We start from the raw sequence: 23,600 nt of genomic DNA, 5'->3' as shown, positions 1-23,600 counted from the left end.
TGTGGGGACTTTCCTGTCTCACATGAGCAAAAATCACCCTGAATAAGGTCAGGAACCAGCATAGCTTCGAGTTTCCTGCCCACTGGCTCAGTCTATGGGACTTGCTGGGTCTCAATAGGGAGGGACCAATCTGGGTCTCCACCCCCAAAGTGGGACATTCTGTGTGCTTGAGTGCATCCAGAACAACCAGTCCTCAGGTTCCTGTCAGAAGCTGCCAGCAGGAGAGAGGTGTGCCTTCTGGTCCCTGCAAGTGCAGTCTGGTGTGTGTGTGTGTGTGTGTGTGTGTGTGTGTGTAAGCTGGTGGCAGTGGTGGCCAGCTCTGCGCGTGGAGCCTCCCAGACTTGTGGGTTCCACTTGGTTTGGTGCTACCTGCCAGTCCAGTTACTGCCATGGTCACATCCAATAATACCTCCTCAGCATGTGAGTACAGAGCCTTGGCTGCAGCCCTGCTTCATCCAAGTAAGATGAAAAGCTGTGTGTTTCTAGCCTATGCTCTCCAACTCCAGAGAGCACTTTAGAATTACTTATTTATTTTTGTCTTGCATCTGCTGGACGTAGCCAGCTTCATCCTGCGTGCTGGGTGGATGGATGGACCCACTGGACAGTGGTTTGTGTGAGGGTAATCTGCGGGAGGATGTTTACCATGCTCAGTAAACTTAGCTGGCAGACAGCTGATGCCGAGCTGCTGGAGGATAATTTAGCTGACGGTTCCAGCTGCTTCCCCAGACTCAGGCTGGAGGCAATAGTCAGAGTTAGGCTGGGGTAGGAAGTTCACCAGCTGCATGCCTGGCAGTAGACACAGACTCTGTCCAGCAAACGTGACCTAGTTAAAGACAGAGGCTTTGATGCAGACCTGCCTCTGTCACTCAGGATTGGACCATCTTCCTCTGGAAGCTCACTTCTGTCACCTCTTTGACATCTGGGATGATGGGTTATGCTGGCTTTGAAGAGCCCCTGCAGCAGGCCAGAGACTTGCCTGTACATAGCCTGCCTAGTACAGCTTACACACTGATGACACAACATCTAATGAATACAGAGTAGTTCTAAGGTAGCATCTCCTCAGACTGGGCCCCGTGTCTTTTGGAGGCCATTCAGGGAAGAACACTGGCAAAATTCATTAGGGCAACCCCTCAGGGTCCAGCACCTGCTGCCTAAAGAACCCAGGGTTGAAAATGAAGTGGGTACAGACTGCCCAGCAGGCCACCGTCTAGCCCTTCAATTTGAGGGGATTAGTGCTGTGAAGGGGATGCCTCTTGCTTTCACTGCCCCCCCTCCCAAGCAATGGCCTTGGGCATGGCTATTGTCTATCTTGACAGCTGCACTGGACTTGTTTAAGCTGTAGCAAGAACAGGAAACTTCCCAAACCAGCTCAAGGACAGGGCTCAGTGAGAGGGAGGCGGGGCCAGACCAGCACTTCAGTTTAGATTTCTACGAAAGGAGCCTTTGACAGACAGCAAGACTGACTGTTGTCATGTTGATACACTGTGGGGTAACTGCTAGGTGACCTCAAGTTTACATGATTCGTGGTCATTCCTCAGCTGTAATCAATTTGGGATGGGAGTCTCCCTTCTCTCTTTCCTCCTGCCTTGGGAGGGCTACAGCTCTGAGCACCCACTGGGTTCCAGAGCAGGGGTGTCTGCAGAACAATGCCAGCCAGAGAGGTTGTCACACAGCTGGGGATGGCTTGGTGGACATGTAAAGAGAACTGCTCGCAGCATCCTGGAAGAATTCTGTGCTTGCTTCAGTGGTTTCAATGGGTGAATTCCACTTGAAATATTGTTTTAATAACTTTGCTAAAATTGCTTTTATCTCTGGACTATATTCCTCAAGCCAAGAGCTTAGCAGAGAGAGAGAGAGAAATATATATAATAGAGAGACCCCAAATAATCCAAGAAAGGGGCTTGGTCAACCTAAGTGTCAAAGCTCTGGTGTCCTAGAAAGACCACCTGGGCCTCCTCTTTAGGCTCTGTGCACCCCAGAGGCAGTGATTCAGAGGTCCTCCCATTCTCCACAATGGAACCCAGCTCACCCAGCTTCTGCTGCCTGGATTCCTCCTGGATTGGCCTCTTCGCTGCTCCTTTGCTTCATCTGACTCCTGTCCTCAAGGGGTCTGTGTGTGTGCCCTGAAAGTGAGTTACACTCGGAAGCTGTGCCTTTTTCTCCCAGCTGGGGGAAGCTTATCCCACTGGTCCTCGGAACTAATGGAAACCAGGACCCCATGCTGAGATGTGTCACACCCTGAGTCTTCCCTAAATGTGTCCAGCCGGATCTGTCTATCACCCATGCCCCTCCACAACCCTCCATTCTAGGAGCTATTGGTGCAGTGGTCCAGCTGCTGACTGCTGCTACACATTCTTGGCGGGGGAGAGGCATCTTAGACTCACCTCTGGACCTCTTCCCAAACACCACACAGCACCATGCCTAGTTTGTGACATCATTGGGATTTGAGCCCAAATCTACTGTCTCCAGCTCTGCCATGACCTGAGATTTCCCTCTCTTCCCTTACTGTCTGGCCAGCACAGAAAGGTGATCCATTTCCATGCAAACTTGGCCACTTGTGCGGTGGCAGAAATGCAGTGGTCACAGAAGAACCAAGGACGTTATCTCTCCCACGCCCCTGTCCTCCACCTACCTCTGCCTCCAGCCAGCCCGCTCCGCAACACCCCTCCCATGCCCTCTCCTGCTGATGCTCCCGCCCCTCCCCTCGCCTAAACCTTCACTAGCCTGCTTCATTTCGGTCCCGAGCCCTGACTGTTCCCAGCCCACAGCTCTTGTCTCCCTGCCACCCTGTGCAGCCAGTCCCTAGCTCCTCTATCCACGCAGCCCTGCATCCTGAGCTGCTGCCGGTCTCTTACTCACATGGCCCTGCTCGCCGCGTTGCTCCTGAGCGCCGCCCTGGGCGCCTTAATCAGCTTTGCGCTGCTGGCAGCAGCCGTCGCCAGCGACTACTGGTACATCCTGGAGGTGGCGGACGCTGGCGGCCCCGGCGGCGTGCAGCTCTCCTCGCATTCCGGGCTCTGGCGCACCTGTGAAGGTGAGCTACACCCAGAGACTCCCTTGGTCCCGCTCCCCTTCCACCTCACCTATTTCTACCCCTGCCCCATCTATTTCTCAGGGGGTTTCGTTTCTCAGTTCCATTCCATCACGGTCTCCCCTCAAATTGCTGGGTGACAGCTGGGGTGTGGAGGGGTGTGAGGAAGAAGGTCCCTGCTCAGGGATGGGCTGTTGCCATCGTGGCTATGGCTGGGAAGTAGAGGGGTGCTAACACCATGCTTCCTTACATTCTGAAGAGCTTTTCTTTAAGGCCTGGCCGGGAAGAGTTGGGAAGCCATTGAGAGATGACAGGTCAGGTGAGCCATGAACCCGCTCCTTGCTTCTGAGTAACTTGATAGTTTGTAACTCTTTAGCTTTTCTAAGTCTAGGTGCCTTCATGGAGGTCAGAGGAAGAAAAGCACCAGAGGGTGGGTCCCAGACGCCAGGGCCCAGTCATCGATTGCCGCTCCTGTAAGCGCTGTCGTCCAGGGACCAGGGAAACCCTGACTCCTTCCTAGAGAAGGGGCTGTGGGGCTGGGGAGAGGGAGGAAGCATAGGCATGGATGACTAGGACCCCATAGAAAACCACAGCCCTTCAAGTGACCAGGGGCTGGTGTCTCCTATGTCAGGCTCCCTGCTGCCCCTCAAGGCCCCCTCTTCACCCCTCAGCGTGATGTTTCCCTTGCAAAAGGGCGTCAAGACTGTGACAGTGACAGAGTGTGAGCACACAGTACTGTGTGTGAAGGGATATAGGTTGTGTGAATACGAAAGGCAAAGATAAATATATGATTGTGTGAATGTGTGTGTGTGTGGTTGTGTCTGTGTGCACATGTGTGTGCACAGCTGTGAGCAAACTTGTATGTGTAAACGTACATGTGATGGTGGGGTCCTCTGTGTGCTGGGGAAGAAAGATCAGCTGTTCATCTACCTGGCATAAACCTTGTGTGTCCTAGGCATACATGTATGTGTAGATGTATGTGTGTGTGCTCGGCAGACATGCATGTATAGGTACTTATGTGAGTGTGCTCGGCAGACACACATGTGTAGGTACTTATGTGTGTGTGGTCATGTGTAAGAACCAGAGATTCCATATAACATGAGTCAGGGAGACTCCAGAATGTGGCATCTCCTCTTTTGGTGACCCAATCTGGGCATTTCTGAATGTTTGAGATTCTAAACTCACTTCCCTGTAGGTATGACCTTCTGTGACCCTTAACTAAATCAGAGGTCTAGTCTCTAGTCCCATTCAGAGCCATAACCCTGAGTTTCAAGAGTTAAACTGGGTCTGGAGGCTATGGTACCCGAGTTGCCCGGCCTCCATCTGTACCTTGGCTTTCAGGGCAGAACAGCTGTGTGCCCCTGATTGACTCGTTTACCAGTGCCGGCCTGGAAGCTTCTCCCTCGATACAGCACCTGCTCTGTGAGTCCTGGGGCAGTGCAGTGCCATCTCTGACTCTTCAGGCAGGTCTGGGACCCAACTACCTCATCCCAGCCCACAAACTGCTTCTGAGGCTTGGGCCCAGAGGGTGTCTCCATCGCAGCCCTCTGATTACAGATGCTGGAACCCCAGCCCGCTCTGCCCTCCCTTACCTCAGGTCCTTCTCAGTGGAGCCTACTTCTGCCTTTGAGGATGTGAGCTACCTCAGAGCATGACTGGATTTCCTGGGGCCCACCAAGTCCCTTCTGGACTGGCCAGTTTTCAGTTGGATGGCCATCAACAACCTACTCTCCCTGAGAGGCCTGAGACTGGAGAGGGGAGAGCATTGGCGATCCTCTCTCATCCTGACTTCAGGAAGCCCGTACCAGAATAGGGTGGCCACTGGGAGGGTCTAGTAGTCCCTAGGGAGATAGATATCTGCTGAACCTCTGCTCCAGTGACCGGAACAGGTGAAGGCACGGCTATCTTTGGCTCCTCCTTGGAGGCAGGCCCTCTTCCTGCCCCTATGCTCGCCCCTCTGTATCCCCTTTCCCGCCCCTCTGTCCTCCCCTTTCCCGCCCCTGAGCCCCTCTTCCCACAGCCCTGCATCGGACAGTCATGGTAGTATTGCCTCTGAGCCTCGTCCTCATCGTGTGTGGTTGGGTCTGCGGCTTGCTCAGCTCCCTGTCCCAGAGTGTCCCCCTGCTGCTGGCCACCGGCTGCTACTTCTTGCTAGGGGGTGAGTTGGAGGGATGATCATCCTGGAGTGGGGCCCTCACTCGCTTAATCCCCACCCTGGTCCCTGGTCCCCTCTGAGCATTGGAGAGCTTACTCCCCCATTCCCAACAGAGGTAAGCTAAGGCTGGCCCAGTGGCTGGGTGTCTGGCTGGGGCCTGGATACACAGGAGTACCAGAGTGGAGCTTCTTGGCCTGGGAGACTTGAGGTTCTCCATGGTGACTGCAAGACTAGCTCTGTGGGCATACGTTTGTTACGAGAAGAGGGCTATGGGTCTTGGCCCAGCAGCTCCTCCTACCAGGAGGCAGGTGTTGAGACAGAGCTGGACAAGCAGAGCCATAATGTCCTGGCCTTTACCTCCCTAGTCCCAGGCTGTAACCAGTCACAGCACCAGGCTGACCTCCCTTTAGGGCCACTTTCTCAGGCTAGAGACCCACAGCTTCCAGAACCAGAAGGACACTGGTGCTCGGGTCCCCTTGAGTACTTGGTACTGTCTGTCCCAGCCATCTAGGCTGGCTGTCATCTAAGGTGGGCACAGGGGTCAGTCCTCAGCAGCCTTTATTGCTGGGGCTAGGTTTGTGCAGGTCTGTCGGCTCAGGCCAGTTGTATTCTCCTGGCTGTGAGCACAAAGATGAGATTAGCCAGGGCTGCACCCCTTCCCAGACAAGCCTGCTTCCCTATAGGGGACACTGGGCTCCTCAGGAGACCTTTGTTAGGAGTGGGGTGATCCTGAGATGGGGAGCCCACAGCTACAAACTAATGAGACAGACATTCAGACCCAGGTCTCTAGAGAAGAAAATCAGGGTAATCAAAATATCTGCCATGGCCTTGACCCAGGAGACTGTGAGTACAAAATCCAATTAAGAAGCCATGGGAAGCCACCACGGGGAGCCACCGACAGCCACAATGGGTTAGGATTATAAATGAGAAACTTCTTGGCGACATGGAGCCTCTGCATTTTTTCTTTGTGTGAAGACACTGACACAGGTAGAGAGTCCAAAGGTAGCTTCTGGGCGAGGCTGACTCCACTTTCCTGGGCAGAGGGCACCTTGCCCTCAGAGGGAAGGGAGGTGAGAGACCAGGGTTCCCTGAATCAAGATGTCAGGAGGTGAGGCAGATGGATCTAGAGTTGTCAGCTGAGGGTGCAGGGACCAGCTGGGGGATGTGCTGTAAGAGGCAGAGAGACAGGGAGCTGGGCACTGCAGGTGAGGGGACCCCAGCTGTGCTGGCTCTTAGGCAAGCCTGAAAGTGTGGATGGTCCACTGTGGGTGCTGATGCTGCCCCTACCTCCCCCAGAGTACAAGCCATTAGATTCTGCTTCACATCCTTTCCCAGATTAAACCTGTGGTTTTTGCTGCAGGCAGTTAGAAATCCACCCCACCTCACCCCAACACTGCCCAAGGGCTAGAGTGGATAGAGGCCAGGTAGTGCAGGCTGCAGTGCCCTTTTCTGATGTAACTGAGCCCCAGGGCTGTTTACAACGGGTTTTGTCAGGTGAGGTCTGAGGGCGGAGGACTGTATAGGAACCCCCCAACACTCCATCCCTTAAAACTCAAGAGTTTCGCTACTCTAAGTGCCTGTCCTCAGGCAAAGGTGGGAGGGGAGGGGAAACTTAACATTGGGTCTACGGGTGACACACTGAGAGGTCTTGTCACCCTTCTCCCCCCAGGTGCCCTGACCCTGGCAGGGCTCAGTGTCTACATCAGCTACTCACACCTGGCATTCGTGGAGGCCGCGCACCTGTATGGCGTGCAGAGTGTGCAGAGCGTGCACATCAGCTTCGGCTGGTCACTGGCCCTGGCCTGGGGCTCCTGTGCCTCAGAGGCACTCAGTGGTGCCCTCCTGCTCGCAGCCGCCCGACTCCTCAGCCTGAGCCAGCACCCAGGAATACCCCACTCTGTGATCCTCTGAGTCCCAGTGTGACAGGGGGGTGGGGAGAAGGAAGCCTCGGGCACCCTTGACATTTGCTGGAGTCCTGGCTGAGGATGGCCTGTGGGGGACTGCTCATTTCTATTCCAACTGAACAGGAGAAAGGGAGGTGGGTCGCCAGTACCTGAGCCATGAGCTCTTGATGGTACAGTCTGTTGGGGGTGCCTAAGGGTTGTGTGTGTCCAGAAAGTAGTTTTGCTCTGGTGGATGTAGCCCACTCCAACCTAGGGAGCTGAGACAGTCCTCCTCTGTACTAGGTGATGGTTGAGTGCTCCCCTACCTCTCCATCCTCCACAGAGTAGGCAATAGTTACCACTCACCCAGTGCCACAGAGTGGGAGACTGAGGCCAGAAAGCCTAAGAACAGATGGCAGGTCTAGGTGTCACTGCTATTTGTCAGGAACCCTGGGTTCAGCTTTGTCCCTTTCCCAAGGGGAGGTTGGTGGGGAGGAGGCTCGAGGCTGGATGGGAGGGCACACCTTCCAGGCAAAGTGCACCTTTGGGTCTCAGTCCTTATTCTTAGCAGGCTGCTGCCCTGCTGGCCTAGAACTTCCTCTTTGTAGCAGCAACAGGGGGATGTCTGAGACTGGCCACATTAGGGCTGAGTTGGACCATGCCTGGCTAGCACCCTGGGACACCTGGAGAGAGGAGCTCCTCAGAGGGAGGCAGAAGCCTGGCCTGGAGACTGCAGATGGATACAGGCCAGTTCACAGGCCCAGGCCTGCAGCCTGCTTCCTGTCTGGGACAGCACAGATGAGACCTGAATCAGCTCTGGCCACATAAGAGGGGACACACCTGCGTTTATGTATCTGGACAGTGGGCAGCTGTCAGTTAGCGGCTGTGCAGTACCCGAAAGCCCTAAACAGCCCTGATTCTGGTGTGGACTCTTCCTGAGTTTGGGATATGTACAAGGGAAGGTAGTATTCTCAAGGCTTGGTCCTAGCAATGTCCTCAGGCCACTTTTGAATGCTTCTAAGGGGCTGGGGAGCTTCTTGGGGGCGGAGATTTTTGGGACCCAGTGAGGGCAAAGGACTGGAGCTGATGGAGACCCTGCCTTCCAATGTGTGTTCAAACCTTTGCCAGTCCATGTAAGAGCACTTCCAAGTGTCTGAATAAACAAGCTTCGATGTATATTTTTTTCTTACAAGTATTTTTCTTGGGGGGGGGGGCGGGTAGCGGGGAGGACACAGGGACAAAGCCTCATTATGTAGTAAGCCCGAACTTGCTGCCCCCTGTCTTAGTCCCCCTAGTGGAGAGATTTCAGCCACACACCACCAGGGCCACCCTGGAATTCTTCAAACTAGGTAATAGTATTCATTTCTCACGATATTAGAAGGGTGAACACAGCCCAGTGTATGTGTCTCTGGCCATCAGTGATGTGCCTTGCATGTGTGTCCATCACGGATGTCCTGTGTGGATGTGCTCTCTGTCATGTCCTGCAGCTGTAGCACTTGCCTTCTTCCTGGGTCCAGAGGCTGAGAGGAGTCTTGAGCCTCAGCAGGATCTGGGCTGGTTCGTAGAGAGCTTGAGGAAAGTTATAGCCTTTCCCTCTCCAGCTTCATAAATGTTTGCAGAGATGTCTGCCTATTAGAAGCTAGGCTGTGAATTTAACTCCAGCCCCATAGAATGTGAGTGGCTTTAGGATTCCAGGCTACATTGGGGAAGACCCACACAGTGACTGTGAAGTCCTCCACAATTGCCTAAGGGTATGTGTCTGTATACATGGTCATGTAGCCAGACATGGGACTTAGTGAAGCCAGCTGAGGCCTTTGCTCTGATGGGCCAGTCTCCTTAGCAACGCCCAACGGTTTCATCTTGTTTCATGGTTCACTGGGTAGCTGGGCTGTGAAGCCCAGGTGAATGGCAGGCCCATGCTGTCCAGGGAGGAGTTAGCAGCTCAGAGCTGATGAGAAGAGACAGTGGGCTCCAGTGGATACATTGAGGGAAGAGACAAATGGGGAGCTTTCCCACACATACAAGAACCAGCCTCTGCAGCAATTGGGCCTCACAGGCAAGAGCCTCAGCCTTCCATATGTGGGGCCTCAGTTCCTGCAGCCAAATGTGGGTCCAGCAAAGAAGGCCCATAGCAGCACAGGGCTCACTGACTCTGAGCGCATGCTCTTCCCTTTCCTCTGCCATACAATGGCTGTCTCTGGTCATTTATCCTCTGCTGGTACCAGTGACCCAGGAGGATGTGGACCTCACCCCAGCCAGCATCCTTAGATTTTAGCAGCAGCCTCTAGATGGTGGGGAGACCTTCTTGAGGTCCCTTTCTGACATACTAAGTCTGGACTGACCCGGGAATTCATAGGAAGAGGCAAACAGTGCCTGCCTAGGGGAGCCCACCACACTGAGGTTGGGCAGAGAGGTATAGTAAGGCTAGGGGTGCAGACCAGCCACCATAGAGGCTGATGACTTACACAGAGCATTCATTGATTAGGAAAGGTAAATCAAGCTTCAGCTAGCCCTCCAGTTTCTGAGGCCAGAACCTTAGAACTAGGGAGGGGTTCCTGCCTGGTTAAGACACTAGCTCGCCTGAGAAAGTTTGTTCCCTGTCAGTGGGTAATGACACAATGCATATTGCTTGTCTCCAGAAGGCAGTATGGGAGAATAAGAGAGAAGACACTGGCTTTATGCTCTACCGCCTGAGGCACAGGAGAAACACTCTGGAGCCCCAAACACTAGACCCCAGACAGATTTGGAGCCTTCTCAGGGTGCAGGGTGGGCAGTCCTCTGCCGCAGGCTCTGGTTCTTCTCAGCTTGCACTTGCTGCAGCCTAGACTGTCCGTCACACGATGTCCCGGCCTGTGTCTTTGATCATCCTGCAAACCACACCTATTCTCTCTGGCAGCTTCCTAGCCACCCCTACCTGGGGTCTCTGATAAGTTCTCTCACATTGATCACTAGTCACAAACTGATACCTCTAAGACTGGGAGCCGAAAGGCACTTTTTCTTTAGTAAGTTGACTGTCCTTGGTAACAGTTACAGTGACATACCACTGACTGGGGTGTGCTTCCCTTTCCACAGATTTATCCAGAATGGAATATCCATAAATATGTTTTTAACTTTTGCCTGCATCTGTATCTGTATACTTTGTATGTACCTGGTGCCAGCGGAGGGCAGAAGAGGGCATCAGATCCCCTGGCACTGGAGTTATAGATGGTCGTGAAACACTGTGTGGGTGCTGGGAATCGAACTTGTTGCTTTCTGTCACATGTTTAGTCTGGACATAAAAGTAACCAGTACAGTGCCTTCGATATTTTATTTTACAGTCCATCTCTAGTAATTCCATTGTGTCAGTCACTAAGGATCTGTTTGCTTGAAGACAGGGTCTCATGTAGCCCGGGCTTACACCAAACTCTCTGTAGCTGAGTCACCTTGAACTTCTAATCCCCCAGCATGCTAGGATTGCAGCTGTGATCTGACACACCTGCTGGGGATCGAACCCACAGTGCTGGGGACTGAGCCAGGGCTTATGCACAGTAGGCAACCAGGCTACACCACCCAGCCCCAGGACCTCGCTCCTTATCGGTTCTCTGGCTATTCAGTCACAACTTTTCCCACTTTATGCCTGGTTATTCCTGACTGCATGAGAGGCCATCACAGGAGAGTTACTGGACCAAACCAGAGGCTGGGTGACGTCATCATCCTCCGGAGAGGATGAACCTTCTTCACCAGGCTAACGGCTTGAGGCATCTCACTGCCCACTTCAGTTGTACCACAGGGTCCCCGGTCCCCTGGCCTCAGGACCTCAGCTGTCTCAGCACAAACTCCCATTTCTTCAGTGCCAGTTCCGTGTCCTGAGGAGTCACATCTCGGTGCCACACTGTCCGCACGGACTGTTCTGTCCAGGGATACAGCAGCACACGCACGGCATGGCCAGTCTGAGCCACCTCTTCAGCACTCACAGCCTGGAGGCGCTGGCACAGCTCCGAGGGAGGCAGCCCAGCCACCTGCACCAGCACCATGTTGGTCTCCACTGTGGCAGGATCCACTGAGCAGATGGGTGACGCCAGGTCTTGGAGTCCTGGGGGCAGACATGGTGGTGAGTATATCCCAACCCCAGGGCCCAACCATGGGCCGCAGCCAAAATGACCCCACAGGGAAGGCAGAAGGGTACCCCAGTTATCTTGTGGGGAAACAGCCTGAATCCTGATGTGGCATTTGGAAATATGAGTTGGATCTTGCTTTTCTCTGTGTGTCACACTAAATAGATCAGCCACTGCTCTGGGCTTCAGATGTGGGAACGTCACAGGATCATTATGAATATTTAGAACATGCACAAAAGACCCAAGTTGGGGGCTCCACTCTGGCCTGGTTCCTGACTCTGCTGGTTGCATCTGGTGTGGAGTGCCCCGTGGAGTAGGGCCTGGTGAGGCAAGAAGACCCAGATCCCATCCTAGAAGCTAGACTCTTGGATCTGCTGGGGACCTGATCCTGTTGCTGGAACATCTAGGCCCAGTTAGGAGGGAGTAAAACGGAGGGGGTTGGGGGGTGGTCCAGGCACCTTTAGCGAATCTCTGGGCATTCTCATGATCCCTTAACAGCACCTCCTCTGCCTCAGCCAGTCCCACCAGGGCAGCCGCAGCCAGCACTCCAGCCTGGCGCATGCCTCCACCCAGGACCTTGCGGAGGCGCCATGCTTCTTCAATGAAGTCCTTGGATCCCCCAACCAGAGCCCCCACTGGTGCACCTAGGCCCTAAGGAAAGAGAGGAGAGAGTCCTAGAGCCTATTTCACAAAGCCTGCCCTTGAGATGGGGAGGGGTAAGGGCTGGAGCCTCTGCAGCCCAGCGGAGCAGATCTGGCAGGCTCGGGAAGGCCAGCCTACCTTAGAGAAACAGAAGGATACAGAGTCACAGTGCTCTACGAGGCGGGCAGGGGGCACACGCAGAGCCACCGAGGCATTCATCAACCGAGCTCCATCTATATGGACCCTTGCTCCGTGGGCGTGGGCCAGGAGGCGCACCTGGAAGCAAAGGTCAGGAAGTGTTCAAGAGGCTGCTGGGCTTGGAATCTTTTTTTTTTTTTAATTTAAATTAAATCCAGAAGCGGGCTGGAGAGACGGCTCAGTGGTTAAGAGCACTGCCTGCTCTTCCAGAGGTTCTGAGTTCAATTCCCAGCAACCACATGGTGGCTCACAACCATCTGTAATGGGATCTGGTGACCTCTTATGGTGTGTCTGAATCAGCTACAGTGTTCTCACATAAAACAAATAAATTGTTTAAAAAAAATAAATCCAGAAGCACTGGATTCCCCAGGAGCTGGAGTGACAGGCAGTTGGGAGCTGCCTGGTGTGGGTGCTGCGAAAATAATTCAGGTCCTGTGCAAGAGCAGCAAGTGATGCTAACCACTGAGCCATCTCTCCACTTGTCTTATTTTTACTTTACGTGTATGTGTGGGGGTGTACGTCATGTGTGGTGGAGTGCCTTTGGAGGCCAGAAGAGGCTACCGGATTCCCTAGAGCTAAAGTTACAGGTAGTTTTTGATCCAGCCAAAGTCAGATAGATTCTCTGCTAGAGCACTGTTCTTAACCACTGAGCAATCTCTCCAGGCCGCCAGAGAGAGGATTTTCCTAGGGATGGGACTGTTCGGGAGACACAGTAAACCAAGAGTGCACTGGCGCACCGGGGCCCAGCTGTGTGGGAGCACACCTGGCGGAGGTAGTCGATGGGGAGGACTCGGCCTCCTGCGCTGCTGTGCGTGTTCTCCAGGCACACGAGCTCACAGACTGGATGGTAGTTGCTCCCAAAGCCCCGGGTGAGTGCCCTCTCTAGCTCATTCAAGTCCAAGGTGCCGTGGGGCAGGTCGGGGAGGGGGTGGGAGTGCACCCCAGCGATCTGCAGATGGGAGAGGACACTGGATCAGATGGGTCCGGTGGCACATCCGGGTAGGAGGGTTCCTCTGCAGTAGGAGCCACCTCTGGAACCCAGGGTCTCTCTTCTGAGCAGGTATATACACAGCATCCGAACTGGGAAGGCTTGCTGGTTCCTTCCTGCTTTTCTGTTCAGTCGGGGCACTTTGGCTTCCTTCTGGAGTGCTAGTGCTCCATCTGTCCACTAGGGGGCAGTAAGGCACCGCGGCAGAGGAACAAATCTGGGCCCAGGCCTTCCCTTCCATCTCCCTTTCTCCCCTCTGCCGGTTCCAGTCTGGTACCTGGGAAACAGGGACCTACCTTAACGTCCTAGCTGGCTGGAGAATGTCCAAAACCCCAGGGGTTTGTTGTCTGGTCCTTACCTGAGCCACCCCGCCCAGCTCATAGACGTGGAGGTGGCATTCCTGCCCAAGGAGGACCTGGGAACCCCGGCGCCGGCAGTGACCCATCACTGAGACAGATGGGAGGAGGGCAGGACTTGAAACTGGGTCCAGAGGATCTCTCTGCCCCTGGTCAGCTTGGCCAGGCTGAGCTAGGGTCCCCAGTGAACTCAAACTACCTCTGTCAATTGGAAATCAGCACCCTTCAAAACACCTCACTGCCAAGTGTTGAAAAGACACCATTCTGGGCTGGTTTGACACTAACAACCTGCATCAGACCCCCGTAGCCAGCAGGGAAGAGTGCCAGGATGCTATTCCAGGAACAGGCAGCCCAGGGTATCAACAGCAGCCAGGCCATATCAGAAAACCGAGGACAGAAGCACACTGGAGAAGAACCCAGGCCAGGGCTGCAAGATAAGCTTCCAGGAGGAACAGCTAGGGAGTGGCAGAGACTCACAGACCCCACTCCTCCCACTACTGAATGCGGGGTGCTCCAATGGCTGCACCCAAAAGAGATCTAGGCATGTGCCCACCAGTGCCACAGACCCCAGCTCAGAGGGGCAGGTAGACGCTCACCAGAGATGAGGTTGGCCATGGTGTTGGTGGGCACAAACAAAGTCCTCTCCACCCCAAGCATCTTTGCAGCCTTTTCCTGGAGTTCTGAGATGGAAGGGGGAGGGGGAGGGCAAGAATCAACAATTACTCTCAGGCCACTGTACCCTGGCACAGTTCCGTGTGCACTTGTTACAGGGTATGATGGTATAGTTCTGTGATTCTAGAACTCTGCTGGAGCAGGGGGATAACTGAGTTAGAGGGTAGCCTGAGCTACATAGCAAGACCTTGTCTTAAGCACTTCTCTCTGAAAAAGTACATTTGATGGTCCCGTGGGCAGGGCTTGGAGCCCATCTGCCATCCCTGTAGTCTGTGACCTTGGTAACCACGTGCCATGTCCAGAGGCCCCTCTGTCAATCCTCCTGGGCCACAGTCCCCACCCCAGGCCACTGAAACTCTCTTGTGGTTTGAACCCCCTTTCCCACCCAGACCTCACACCTGTTTTTCTTCCTTTCCCAGCAGCCCCAGCAGGTGAGGCCTTGTGGTTTCCCTGCAGACTTCCTCTACACATCACCACAGAAGAAGAGCCTCAGGGGAGCTGCCAGGCACAAAGAGTGCAGCTGGTGGGTGAGTGAATGGCCTGTGTAAAGCCCATGGTGACTTTCCTGTCTGTGGCAGGATGCTCAGTGCTGAAGAGATCTAGATCTGTCCCTAGAGGACACAAAGCCACACCGATAGATGTCTCCGAGTCCTGAGTGCAGTCGGAGATGCTGCCACTCACTGTTAGTTCTGCTCTCTCCTCCTTCCAACCTCTGGTTCACCCTTCTCAGACTCCTGTCAAGGCTAGTACCTCCCAGCCTTGATGTGGTGACCTGTTTACACCAGGTGCCTGCCGAGTAGCGTAGCTCAGCATCTTTGAAGTTCCTGGTAAAAGCATGTTGTCGAGAGATTTTAGACCAGCCCCAATAACCCCTGGGCCCACAAACAGGCCTCAGGGGTCAAGTGGTGATCTGTGGTTTATCTCTGGAGCTCTAGTGCTCACACTTTAGCAGGGACTATTGACCCCGGGTAGGGTTTGGTTTGCTGTCTCCTTAACGCACTCCCTAGATTATGAAATCCTGCCCCCTAAGAAAGAGCAGCAAGCACTTTCTTTGCTCGATTGGTTTTGTCTTTGTGATAAAAGACAGTAGTATGCCTCATTGCAGTCAGACCCTGCTTCAAACCCTAGTTCTTCCTTGTTTCTGACCTGGGTCCTTGAGCTCCTCTCTGGCCATCTCGGGGGCCTTGCTTTGCCAAGTCTGGACAACATCCACCCGGGCAGTTGGGTGATAGTGGACAGAAACTACCCGGTGGTCCTGTTAAAATGCAGATTCTGGTTCCCCAAGTTCAGTGTGGAGCTCAAAGGTCGGCATTACCAAGGATCTCCCCGAGAACGAACAAGAACGCAGAGTGCAGCACTTAGCCTGTGGGTGTGTCCTCAAATGCCAGGCGAGGCACCCCTCTGCGGCTGTGCTGTCCTGTCAGAACCATGGACAGCGCCCCGGGGTCACGGCAACGACCCCTGCCCCGGGTCTGTTCGCCCGGCTCACCGTGGACCGTAGGGTCTTCGCCGTAATCATCGTCTCCTACAACCGCTTCAGCCATGGCGCGCCTCATGGCCGGCCCTGGCCGGGTTACCGTGTCGCTGCGCAAGTCCACCACATGGGCTGGGACCCCTGCACAATTCCTAGACCACTGAGCCCAGGGCACCCTGAGCCCCAGGACCGCGGCCCGGGCCAGGCTACGTAGCATGGCTGTGGCACTCGCCTTCCTCGCCCGCAGGAGCGGTGGACAGTCTCTTCCGTGCCAGCGGGGAACCCGTGCTGCTGGACTCTTCTGACCCCGCGCGGACCTGAGCTGGGCAGGCCCGGGGCACTATGGGAATTGTAGTCCTCTTTGGAAATTTATACATTTGGCGAGCCCCACAGCATGCTGGGCGTTGTAGTTTGTCTTCTGTTGCTCCACAGACTAGGAGGTTTTGGGATAACAGTTCCTTGCTTTGCTGAATGGAAACTGTAGCTGATGTCCGGGTGATTTTAGCATGTGGCTGGTATTTCTCGCGACACTGCAGATTTAACTTAGTTACGCGTCCCAGCCACTCTAGGAAACCACTTGAGTATTTGGGAATGGAACTCAGGTTCTCTTCGTAATCAGTACCATCTTAACCTGTGAGCCATCTCTCCAGTTCCTCACGGTCCTCGTTTTACACTGGAGGAAATAGGCTGCAGCCGCTGATGTGAAGTCCAGGAATCATATATGGTACCATGTTGCCCGTAAACAGTAGCTTTCAACCAATGGAGTCTTTTTAATTTTTCTCTTGCGAAACAGGGTTCCATGTATCCCAGGCTAGTTCTGAACTCACTGGGTAGCCTAGTTGACCTTGCATATCTGACCCTCCTGCTTCAGATTTCAGGTGTGTGCAACCATGTTCAGTTTACACTGTGCTGGGAACTCAACTAGGCAAGCATGCTACCAAATGGGATACAACTCCAGTTCCCTTCTTTAAAACAACAACAAAAGCCGGGCGGTGGTGGCGCACGCCTTTAATCCCAGCACTTGGGAGGCAGAAGCAGGTGGATTTCTGAGTTCGAGGCCAGCCTGGTCTACAGAGTGAGTTCCAGGACAGCCAGGGCTACACAGAGAAACCCTGTCTCGAAAAAAAAAAAAAAAGTACGTAAAGCTGGGCAGTGGTGGCTCACCCTTTTAATTCCAGCACTGGGGAGGCAGTGATAGGTGGATCTCTGAATTTGAGGCCAGAGTTCCAGGACAATCAAGGCTACACGGGGGTTGGGGGGAGAGAAGAGGAAAAAATAATTTAAAACTTTTAAAATTATGTGTGTGGGGTGGGAAGTAGATGCACATGAGTGTAGGTACCTACTGGGGCCAGAAGAGGGCGCTGTACACCCTGGAGCTAGAGTTACAGGTTCTCCCACGAGAGTGGTATGTGCTTCTCCATGTCACGCCATCTCTCTAGTACTTGTTTTTTTGAGGTTGTTTGTTTTTGAAACAATCTCACACTATAGCCCATACTAACCTGGAACTCATTCTGTCTCTCTGCTGCAGCAACCCTCCTGCAGCTTTCCGAGTGCTGGGATTACAGGAATGAGCCGCCACGCCCAGCTTTTCAATATGGTTTTACAGAGCGCTGTGCTAGTCGACCGGCATAAGAATGTCTTCAACTGGGGCTGGAGGTGTGACCTCCTAGGACATGTGGAAAACAGAGTTGCAGGGGTATTTAGAAATCCCTCTCCTTCCTACACCGTTGGCTTTGAGAGACAAGATGCTTCCGCGGAAGTCATGCCCAAGAGTCCTGTGACAGAGCACCTACCTACCAAGTATGAGACCCTTGGATTGATTCCCCAGTACTGCAAAATGTAGGCATGGAGGTACACGCCTGTAATCCCACTCCTGTGTGGGGGTGGGCCGAGACATTCAGGCCAGTCTGCGCTAGAGTGAGACTCTGTTTTAAAAGATTAAAGTTAAGATAAAATTAAAATTAAAAAGCAAGGTAAATAAAATTCGCCCACTCCCAGCTGTGTGCCAGCAGACGAGTTGTACTCATGATCCCTAACTCTGGTGAGACATCTCACTATAGGAGGCTGTGCTTGTCCAGCCTGGCTCGTGGGAAGCGCTGCTGTTTTTCCTGACATTGGAACTGCAAGGCCCTGGAACTTGGTGCTTCTATTGTGGGATTCGCTCTGACTTACCGGGACCAAAGGGTGACCTTTCCTCATACAGGGAGGCTGGAAACTCAGCCCTGCTCAGCTGCTTCCCTTTCCAAAGCATGGGCCCCAGTTATCTGTCTATGGTTGTCTATTGGAAGCAAGCTGGTCTGAGTGGGGCCTATTGGTGCACAGGCCCTGGTCTAACAAGGCATCTCTCAGATGCTGACTGTGCCTCCTCTCTGTCAGCTTGCCTTCCTCCTGCTGTGTCTGTGGGTGGCCTGTTGGGAAAGAGTAGTAGGCTTCCTGGAAGAAGCATCAGTCTTTGATGGCAGGTGATGGAGGAGAGACTGACTTGCATAGGGGACAGCACGGGCCACGGGAAGGTGGTGTACCTGTTGGAAGTCCAGGGGGCTGGAGAAGTGGGAGGAGAAAGCAGCCCAGAGGCCACCTATCAGGACAGAACCACCCAAACACCTAGCAGAGCTATCCTAAAAGTGTGCAGAAGTCAAGTGTGTCAGGCCTGGGACCCCAGGGACCTCCAGCTAAGAGAAAGGCTCCCTGCTTCACCATGGCAGGGTGCTCTGGCCCTGACCCACACGCTCTGCCTGATTCCCGAATTCCAGTCCTTAGAAAACAAGCCCTTATCTCATTGTCTGGCTCCAGCTTCTGCTGGGAAATGGGGGGCGGGAGCGAAGCCTCCATGGGAAGAGGGGGGGTGGATGGGCTGGGAGCAGCCAAGAGAGCTCTCAGGGGAGAGAGGGGACAAAAGAGCAGGACACCTTCCTTCAATGGCAGGAGCAGAGAAGGGCCACCTGCTTGTAACCCTCTCAGAGACTGCAAGGCCTTCCTGAGGGAGCACCCTGTCAGTCCTTAAGCAGCTGGGAGGAGGGGAATAGACCCTGGCTTGAGAACTCCCTCCAGGTGACAGCTGGGCCCCTAGGTTTTGTCTTTCCCAAGTGGCCTGTCTCCCCACTGAGGCACACTCTTCCTGGGGCAGTAGGACCATCTCTGTTTCGTAGGTCTTCCAGCCTGGTGCATGGGGACCAGTCCTACCTTGGCCCTAGGATTGTGGGGGAGCAGGCAGGAATGGGGATGTGTTCGACCAGGTGACCATACCAGAGCCCAGCCTGGACCTGCTTGCCTGCCTGTCCGTCCGTCCATCTGTCTGTCTGTCTGTCTGTCTCTCGTGTGTGTGTGTGTGTGTGTGTGTGTGTGTGTGTGTGCGCGGATATGTGTGCATCTCCGTGTATACATAAGTTTGTGTACTTCCCCAGCCATACCTGAGGTTTGAGTCACCCTGGTGAGACAGCAAGAGCTATACAGACTCCCTGGTAGGCAGACAGATAGGGAGAGGGGCCGTGGCAAGGTAAGAAAAGTGAAGACTGTTCGAGAAGGCCATCTTCTTCCTCAAGCTCCTGACTTGAGATGAATGCCTGGCAGCTTTTGCCTCCCACCACTTGGCCCCCTGCTGATGGACAAGTTCTGAGGCTGGACCACTCGGCCCCCTGCTGACGGACAAGCTTTGAGTCTGGATCAGTATGGCAGTTCTGAACTAACCAACTGAACTAGCTTTCTTCACTCCTCCATAGAGGAAGAGAAGCCTTCAGAGGCAGTAAACCCTGCAGGCCTCGGGAAGAGACTGGAGTTTGGGCTTTCCAAGTTTTCCCTTTGCTATGCAGAGCCCTTTTCTCCACGTGTTGGCTGCGTGCTCAGTGCCTCACCCCAGTGAGGGCTGTCCCTCTGCTGCCGATCTGTGTCTGTGGTGCTTGAGATTTCCCTGCTGCTCTGCTCCAAAATTTCCCTGCCTCTCAGTTCTTTAACTCTGTCATTTCTCAACTGTATCACTAGTGACAGTTGGGGACAAGCCACCCTCCCTAGTAAGAAATCTCCTATAGGGTCATCTCCTTTAGTCGTCTGCCTTTGCCCTGGTCCCCAGGCTGACCCAGTCCCTCTTCCTCTCTGATTATGGCCTGTCCACAGTTGTTAGCACCAAAGAGTTCACGGGGTCACCTCACCCTGCCAGTTGTCTCCTTCTCTCCCCACAGCCACTCTTCTGGGCAGGACGACCTGAGTGTCTGCCATAGGTGACCCTTTTATTTAATGTTTATGTGCAAGTATATACATGCATGAATGTGCACACACACATGGAGGTCAAAGGTCAACCTCAGTTGGTGTTCCTCTGCCCACCTTATTTTTGAGATCGAGTCTCTTACTGGGACATGGAGCCCACTGATTAGGGTAGGCACCAGCCATCAAGCCCTAGGACTATGCTTGTCTGTCTCATCATGCCAAGGCTTTCCGGTGCTGGGTACCATTATCGATTTTTCCATGGGCGCTGGGATGGCACACAGGTCCCCAGGCTTACAAGATGAACACTTTAACAACTTACCCATCTCTCCAGCCTCTCCTCCCTGACCCAGCCTCTTGACGTAGTTCTTTTTCTGGGGCTTTTCACCAGCACTTCAGCCTTGTGCTGTTCTGTTCCCCGAATGTGCTACTCTCTTCCCCCTGCACCTCCTGCCTGGACCCTTCCCCCATCCCAGCCATCAGCAAATATCCTTGGTCCTCACCTTCCCTGTCCTTGGGTCTCAGCTGGAAGATTCTTCCACCAGGGAGCCCATCCTGACAAGGGAAGGACGAGCCCTCTTCCTGGGTGACACAGTACTTTTTTATTCCGTTGTTCACAGGCCACATGTGCACATGTGTGTCACCTGCTCTGTGCAGCCGATTCTGGGGCTTTTTGTGTCATGCCCGGTGTGCTTAGCCAAGTGCCTGATTCTGGGACTTGGTGAATGACAGGCTGTGTGGCTGATGAGGGAGGGGCACATGAACAGCCTGTGTGTCCCTGAGTGACTGACACAGGAGAATCACTTGGTCCAGTGCCCCTTGATCATGGGCCCCTGTCTGCACTCAGAGAGAACAGGTGCCGTGTGCCTCCCAGGACAGTCCAGAGATCATCAAGATCCGCCACACCCTCACCATCTCTTGCCACTTGATGGAGGGTTTTAAGAGACTCAGGCCAAGGTTTCTTGGGGGTGGGGGGAGAGCTGTCTTTGGGGTTACATCTGACTCCCTGGCACCTGGCCAGGCTGGTGCAGGCTCTTGGGTGTGGGCACATGTGCGCGCACACACACACTCACATGCTGAGTTCATGGTTCAGTGTGCTATGTGTGCTTATTCCTGTAACGCTGGGCCACTGGCAGGAAGTGAGCGGTGGGGAGGCTGCTGGGAACCCAGCGGTCCCTCAGAGATAAAGAGAGGCAGCAGATTGGACCTGTAGATAGCAGCTGGCCACAGTAAACAGGGAGACTGTCCTTCCCAGCCACTCAGCCCACCCCTCCATAGGGCACTGGTCCAAAGGAGACCAGGGACATCACCATTCCAGCCTGGGGGTAAAGGCAGGAGCTAGGAGAGTGTGGGGTGCTGCCCGGGCTTAGCAGTGGGCAAACACTTGACTCATGTAGCATCCCCACCATGCCAAGGCCTCCCTGTCTTGATAGAGGGTTGGGAAAGGGAAGGCAGCTCCTGCATGTCCACTATGGGGAGAGCCAATGACATATCAGGAAAGCTGGCACTTTGCCCTGAGGGTGAGGATGAGCACAAGAGGGATCACGGCAGGTAGGATCGCTATGCAAACGGACTTTGGTGGGCTTCAGTTCCCATGATGCCAAAGGGGCCTATTCCCTCCATATCAGCTCGCCTCAGCATCGGCTCACCTCAGCACCCACTGTGAGGGATCTGCCTGGCTCTGTACAGAGTCTCATGTTTTTCTTGGGGATGAGATCTAACTCCCCTATGGAAAAGCACGCAAGGCATATTTGTGACGCGTCACAGACAAATATGAACAGCAAATGGGCTCCCGTGCTGGGGCCACTCCCATCAAGAAGGGGACCGTGAAGCTGCCGTGCTGGCTTAGGCCTGCAATCTCTGTACTGGGGTAGTGGCTGAGGCAGCAGGATTGCCATGAGTCTGAGGTCAGCATGGGTTACAGAGTGAAACTGTCTTTAAAGGGGGAAAAAATTGTGGACTGTGGTCAAGGTTCTGGAAACTTTCTGCCTCCCTCCCTCCATCCCTCCCTCTGCCTGCCTGGTCATCACCCGCTTCCCTTGATGATCTGCCAGCTTGTGTTGTCTCTCTAGACAGTGAGCCGTGGCTGGATTTTGAATCATGGTGTAAGTGGAATTCTTGAGGTTAGGAACCATCTTCCTGAGAGCCAGCACCTTTCGGTCGGCTGTCCTTCCTGTTTCATGGAGGCCTTATAACTTTCTAGTCCAGACCTAAGCATACATTTAGGGTGTCAGTTGTCACCTGCCAGCCTTTGGGTCCCGAAGCTTGGTGGCAAGCCACCTGCTGAGCCATCTCCCAGGCCCTAGGACACAGTTCCAGTCAGGAACCTTCAGCTATGTCCGGTTTGCTTTGTGAGTTGGTGCTGCTGCCGGGAGCATCCTTGTTCCTGGCTCTGAGTCCCTCTGCTTCTGTGGCCTGGGGTGGAACCAGTGAGTCACAGCAGGCCACCTCTCAAGCCACCTCCCCAAGGGATGGAAGTGCGTTCTCCCACTTCCCATCTGGATAATTCTTGCGTCATCAGACCTACTCCAGCCCTGTGGGCGGGCAGGCACGTGGTATGTGTGTCCTTGGGATGTGTAGGACCTTGCTTTGTGTTTGGGTCCTCTAGACCCCTTTTAAGCAAAGGGCCTATTTTCCTGAGGACCAGCTAGTCGGTGGTCAGTGGTTAGCTTACATATGCTGCAACCTATTCCAGCTGGGAAATGTATGCTCAATCCCCTCTCTCCGGGGTTTGATCGCCCCTTGCATGGCCTTTATTCATCTATTTTTTTTGGGGGGGTATGTGTGTTTGGCCTTTATCTATTTTTGGTTTGTGTGTGTGTGTGTGTGTGTGTTTACTTTACTTTAATTTTTCTTTTCTTTTTTTTTTTTTGGTTTTTCGAGACAGGGTTTCTCTGTATAGCCCTGGCTGTCCTGGAACTCACTCTGTAGACCAGGCTGGCCTCGAACTCAGAAATCTGCCTGCCTCTGCCTCCCAAGTGCTGGGATCAAAGGCGTGTGCCACCACCACCCGGCTAGTTTTTCTTTCTGAAATAAGTTCTCTTTACAGAGTCCAGACTATCCTGGACTTCACTATGTAGACTAGGCTGGCCTTGAGCTCCACCTGCTGATGCCTCCCTAGTGCTGAATTGAAGTCACACATCACCGTGCCCAACTTGTGATTGGCTTTTATGAAGTTCTCCTCAGCATCTCCAGGTCACAGGGCTTCTCACCTATCATCTTCTGCAGGGGAAACAGTGCTCTCTCTGTGCATCTGAGTATGTGTGCACTCACCATCTATGTGTGCATCTGAGTGTGTGCACTCACCATCTGTAATGTGTGCATCTGAGCACATGTGAACTCACCATCTATGTGTGCATTTAAGCATGTGTGTGTGTGTGAACTCACTACCTGCTATCTGTGCATCTGAGCATATGTGTGCAGTCACCATCTATGTGTGCATTTAAGCGTGTGTGTGTGTGTGTGTGTGTGTGTGTGTGTGTGTATACTCACCACCTGCTATTTGTACATCTGTGCATCTGAGCATGCTGAGTGAGCCATAGAGACTAGGAACACCAAAAGCAGTGCAGGGGAGTGGAGGTGACGAGCAACTGGTAAGTTAACACTGGTGCCAACATGGTGATTCTAAAAGTTACAGAGCCGGACAGTGGTGGCGCACGCCTTTGATCCCAGCACTTGGGAGGCAGAGGCAGGCGGATTTCTGAGTTCGAGGCCAGCCTGGTCTACAGAGTGAGTTCCAGGATAGCCAGGGCTATGCAGAGAAACCCTGTCTCGAAAAACCAAATTAAAAAAAAAAAAAAGTTACAGAACAAGCCACAGTCACCAAAACTGCTCCGAGCCAGTGGCTTCTGGGTTCACTGTCACACATCCAAGAAGAGTAATGACTGGCATGCAGAAGAGGAGCAAGGGG

At 53.7% G+C, this 23,600-nt stretch overlaps 2 protein-coding genes across 8 annotated transcripts; one reads left to right on the top strand and one right to left on the bottom strand.

Moving 5' to 3' along the window:
• The first annotated feature begins 163 nt into the window (after positions 1-163).
• On the top strand, positions 164-8,245 carry Tmem235 (transmembrane protein 235). 7 transcript variants are annotated; one of them, XM_028752864.1, is made up of 6 exons: positions 164-228; positions 1,964-2,129; positions 2,523-3,034; positions 4,373-4,453; positions 5,052-5,189; positions 6,856-8,245. In XM_028752864.1, exons 3-6 carry the CDS (start codon positions 2,860-2,862, stop codon positions 7,095-7,097), a joined length of 636 nt encoding a protein of 211 aa, XP_028608697.1. In that variant the 5' UTR covers positions 164-228; positions 1,964-2,129; positions 2,523-2,859; the 3' UTR covers positions 7,098-8,245. The 7 variants fall into 7 exon arrangements, with proteins under 7 accessions (XP_028608697.1, XP_028608699.1, XP_028608701.1 ...); XM_028752866.1 differs by having other exon boundaries at positions 2,518-3,034; XM_028752865.1 differs by lacking the exon at positions 164-228 and adding an exon at positions 328-420.
• Positions 8,246-10,359: 2,114 nt separating this feature from the next.
• LOC114608794 (probable low-specificity L-threonine aldolase 1) lies at positions 10,360-15,743 on the bottom strand. Its single transcript, XM_028752857.1, has 7 exons — positions 15,509-15,743; positions 13,944-14,027; positions 13,350-13,438; positions 12,767-12,952; positions 11,944-12,081; positions 11,622-11,814; positions 10,360-11,141 (listed from the first exon to the last, which is right to left on the bottom strand). The coding sequence occupies exons 1-7, from the start codon at positions 15,708-15,710 to the stop codon at positions 10,858-10,860; spliced, it is 1,176 nt and encodes a 391-aa protein (XP_028608690.1). The 5' UTR covers positions 15,711-15,743; the 3' UTR covers positions 10,360-10,857.
• Between the last annotated feature and the right edge of the window lie 7,857 nt (positions 15,744-23,600).

Source organism: Grammomys surdaster, unplaced genomic scaffold (genome assembly GCF_004785775.1).
Source record: "Grammomys surdaster isolate TR1022 unplaced genomic scaffold, NIH_TR_1.0 125940, whole genome shotgun sequence".
NCBI classification, from domain to species: Eukaryota; Metazoa; Chordata; class Mammalia; order Rodentia; family Muridae; genus Grammomys; species Grammomys surdaster.
The sequence above is the reverse complement of the archived record's forward strand: the minus strand, read 5'-3'. Positions and strand labels throughout refer to the sequence as shown.